The 4,507-nt window shown below is 41.8% G+C and overlaps 1 protein-coding gene across 1 annotated transcript in view; it reads right to left on the bottom strand.

Annotated features, from left to right (window-relative positions):
* Positions 1-3,585: 3,585 nt before the first annotated feature.
* Positions 3,586-4,507, bottom strand: part of BATF (basic leucine zipper ATF-like transcription factor) — a 45,454-nt gene continuing 44,532 nt past the window's right edge. Inside the window, exon 3 of the mRNA XM_044662094.1 lies at positions 3,586-3,920. Within this exon, the coding sequence (XP_044518029.1) occupies positions 3,711-3,920 (210 nt within the window). The 3' untranslated portion in view covers positions 3,586-3,710. The remainder of the gene's footprint in view (positions 3,921-4,507) is intronic.

Genomic DNA, 4,507 nt, shown 5'->3' with positions numbered 1-4,507 from the left:
ACACAGAGAATTATAAAGAAATCTATTTATATAAAAAGAAAGCTGGAGTTTTTTATCTATCCAAATCCATGGACTCCAGGTTAAGAATTCCTGTCCTGATGGCAGGAATTGTGTCTTACTTGTTTATGTATTGCTCCTAGGACCTAGCACAGTTCATCCCTTAATATGTTTTTAGAATGATTAATTAATTAACAGTCAGACACAATCCAGTAAAAACATAGTGGCTGGTGAGTTTTGAGACCTTTTTTTTTCCTTCTTTTTAATGATGGAGGAAGCATTCATCCCATTAAATACCTTAGGGTCTTGCTTTAATTTACCATGATCTGGCCACATCTTGGGTTCAGTTTTGCACATCAGAGGAAAAACTGGGAAGCTAAAGAATGTTCAGTGGAGAGTCACTGAATTAAAAGGCCTTGACTTATGTTATAATGAATTTCTGGGACAAGATGGATATCACTTTGAGTGACAAGACTGTCAGTTGGAGACCTCGGAATGTACCCAAGTGCCGTGAGCCAGAGCCAAAAGTCAGTTGGAGCCAACCCTATAAATACCCATCATGCACAGCACAAGACAGCTCAGTCTGGAGCAATCTTGGGAGGTGGGAGGTTCAAGAGAGAGAGGGTAGGCCCTATATCTGCAATCTGAAAAAATGTCTTGCCTGAGAGAGCTAGAGAGCTATTATAACCATCAACAATAGAGCTGTGAGAGAATAGCACTACTATCATTCAAGAAGATCATCAACAGCCTTCCCTAATATTTGTCTTGGCTTCGGCCAAGTCAAGCCAGAGTTAGCAAAGGGGTGAAGAATCTCCAGTCTCTATCTGATCCAGCAACCACTATAGCTTCAAACATTTATTTAGATAATTAGCAATAAAATTCCCAAATCCTCCATCCTTTACCTTGTTCCTAACCCTGCTAAGCTAGAATTAAATATAGTTGTTTGTTACAAAGTACCTTTCCTGAGTGGTGAATATATCCAAAGCTCTTGGGAAGGGGAAGACAGCCACCAGTCAGATCCACAGCATTATCCAATCAGCGCACCAATAATCGAAACCACACTGTGGAATACAAACCTCTAAGCTTTTACCTCACAATGTCTCTCCCAGTACCAAGCGATATTACTAACCAATGAGAACTTAACCTTCCATCAATGCAAGAACATCAGTCCAGCAACACTAATCCCTGACTTACCATTAGAAGGGGATAGCCTTCACAGTTGGCTTCACAGTGACACCCTAGAAGTTGTGCAGAAGACCAGAGAGGACTTATCAGACACACCCCTGATCAATGCAGACCTGATATTGTTCTGTGATGGTTCATTGATTGAAGGAACAGAGTATGTTTAGACTGGAGGAAAGATTCTTGGGAGGTGGAAGAGTTGGGGGTGGGGCAGGTGAGGGGTGGAGAGGAAGGTTCAGAGGGAGGAGGAAATGATGATAGTTATCTTGAAGAACTTGAAAGTCTCTCTTCTGTGGAAGACATTCGACTTTTTCTATTTGGCCCCCAAAGATAGAACTAGGAAGAATTGGTGGAAATTGCATTGAAGCAGATTTAGTCTTGATGTCAGGAAAAACCTAACAATTAAGTGCTCTCCAAAAGGGAAACAACTAGACTGCCTTGGGAAATATCTGGTTGCCTGTAATTAGAGGTTTTCAAGGGAAGGGATGGACAGACACTTTGTGGATGTGTAGCCAGTCCTCTGGCAAGTTTTAGACTGGCCATCTTGCAAGAAAGCATAAGTCCCTAAAGACCTTGGTAACTGTATTTCTTCCCAGTATGGGAAGAGAGGAAGATAACATGAAATCAGGGTTGATGGGTGGGGTTTTCCTCCTACATCAAGAGTTTTAAGGATCTCTTGGGAGAGAGGAGAAAAAAAAAGTGTTAAAAAATTGAAAGACCTATATAAAATTATGAAAAGCGAAATGAGCAGAACAAGAGAACACTATATATACAACTACAGAAATAATGTTTTAAGAAAACTTGTAAATGTCCACCTCCAGAAAAAAACATAAATAGTAACATGGAAGACATAGTTTAAATATACTTTTTTTGGGGTCAAATGATGCTTTCTCTTGTGTAGAGAGGGAATGGAGGGAAGGAGATATCTAGGAATTTAATGTAATCAAAAAACCAATTTTTACAAAGAAGTTTATATTCTATTGGAGAGAAAGGGGGAACAATCTGAATAAAAACAGATAAAAATTAAATAAAGGGAAACTAACTTTGGGAGGGACACTATCAACTGACCTGATCATGCTAGGTGGCAGTAGATCAGAAGAGGGACAATGTAGTAACAAAGGAAGTCTTGGCAGGTCCTGGAACTACGGTTGCTATTGATCATACCTCCAATGAAAAGTACAGATACACACGTATGTTGGGCAAAACTAGATGCTATGTTTATACCCATCATTCATCCTCTATATACAGTGCCTTCAAGACTCCATTTCCTAACTCCACTCTCCACATCCTTCTTTCTAAAGCTGGGACAGAATTCAGTGGGAGACAGATGAGGATGCTATTGCAAAAACAGTTTCTATTTCCTTCACCAGAACTTTGCATCTTCTTTTTTTAAATTAAGTTTATTTAGTTAATTAATTAATTAAGAATATTTTTTCATGGTTATATGATTCATGTTCTTTCCCTCCCATCCTCCCTCCCCCCTCCCATAGCCAATGAGCAATTCCACTGGGTTTTACATGTGTCATTGCTCAAGACCTATTTCCATATTATTAATATTTGCATTAGGATGATCCTTTAGAGTCTACATCCCCAATCATATCCCCATAGAACCATGTAATCAAGCAATTGTTTTTCTTCTGTGTTTCTGCTCCCACAGTTCTTTCTATGGATGTGGATAGCATTTTGTCTTATAAGTCCTTCAGAATTGTTCTGGATCATTGCATTGCTGCTAGTAGAGAAGTCCATTACATTCAATTGTGCCACAGTATATCTGTCTCTGTGTGGCTGAGTGGCTCAGTGGATTGAGAGCCAGGCCTAGAGACTGGAGGTCCTAGGTTCAAGTCCGGCCTCGGACACTTCCAGCTGTGTGACCTTGGGCAAGTCACTTGACCCTTATCGCCCACCCTTACCACTCCTGGGCTAAGGACAGGTCCCTAGCCCGGATGAAAAAGGAGGAGGGTTGGGCGTGGGGCTAGCAACCCCACCCTGTAAAAACTACATCTGCTAAAGAAACTGCAACCTAAAGTAGGGGCAGCTGGGCTAGCTCAGTGGATTGAGAGCCAGGCCTAGAGACGAAAGGTCCTAGGTTCAAATCCGGGCTCAGACACTTCCCAGCTGGGTGACCCTGAGCGACCCATTTCCTACTGGTTGTGGCCCTATGCTCCTAGAATGGAGTCCCAGGATAAAAAAAAAAAAAAAAAATTGTCTCTGTGTATAAGGTTCTCCTGGTTCTGCACCTTTCACTCTGGATCAATTCTTGGAGGTTGTTCCAATTCACATGGAATTCCTCCGGTTCTTTATTACTTTGAGCATAACCAACAGATATCACAATTTGTTCAGCCATTCCCCAAAGGACATTCTCTCATTTTCCAATTTTTTGCCACCACAAAGAGTGGCTATAAATATTTTCGTACAAGTCTTTTTCCTTATTTTGTGTCTTCCCACTGGACTTTCCCACTGGAAATCCTAGTGAGGAATCTTTCTGCAATTGAATGTCTAAGTCTCTAACATTCTTCCCCTGGTGGTTGAGATCACGGCTGGAATCTCGGGGAACTGACATGCGGCTGGTGGAAGGCATGGGTACCATAGACCATCTCAGGGGGTGGTGGGGATGTGGTGGCCAAGACAGAGCACAGTGGCTCATGGCTGCTCAGCACTGAGGTGAAATACTTCATTTCCTCCGTCAACTGCTTGATCTCCTTGCGGAGAGCTGCATTCTGTTTTTCCAAATCTTCGCTTTCCTGTGGATTGAGAGAACAGGACACAGAGTTAATTTACACTGTGCAGTAGATAGAGGAAAATAATGGGGAAGTCAGGATGGTTGGGGCTGGAGAACAAAATTAGAAATGAATATACAGAACCAGAGATTGCATCATGGAATGGAAAACTCCTTGGATCTGGAGTTGGGTTGAAATCCTGTCTCTCTGATACTGGTTATATTTAACAGAAAAGCAAATTGATACATCTCTCTGGCCCTCAGTTACCTCACCTGTAAAATGAGGATAGTAATGTTGGCCCAATTTATGCCACAGAATTATTGTAAGCAAAATGTGCTGAAAACCTTTCTGAAAAAAGTATACTAAAAAAGTTTTCTATAAATGTGAGTGCCTTCCTTCTCTTCCCTCCCTCCCTCCCCCCTCTCTCTATCTTCTCTCTCTCTCTCTCTCTCTCTCTCTCTCTCTCCTAACTTTTGCTCCTCTTTCTGTTCCCCTCTTTTATGTTCCCCTCTCCTCCTTCCCACTCCTTTCTCCCTCTCCCTTTCTCCATGAAGAGAGAAAGAGAGAGAGAGAGAGAGAGAGAGAGAGAGAGAGAGAGAGAGAGAGAGAGA

This window comes from Gracilinanus agilis, chromosome 2, assembly GCF_016433145.1.
Source record: "Gracilinanus agilis isolate LMUSP501 chromosome 2, AgileGrace, whole genome shotgun sequence".
Classification (NCBI taxonomy): domain Eukaryota; kingdom Metazoa; phylum Chordata; class Mammalia; order Didelphimorphia; family Didelphidae; genus Gracilinanus; species Gracilinanus agilis.
This window is presented reverse-complemented; position numbering and strand designations above follow the sequence as displayed.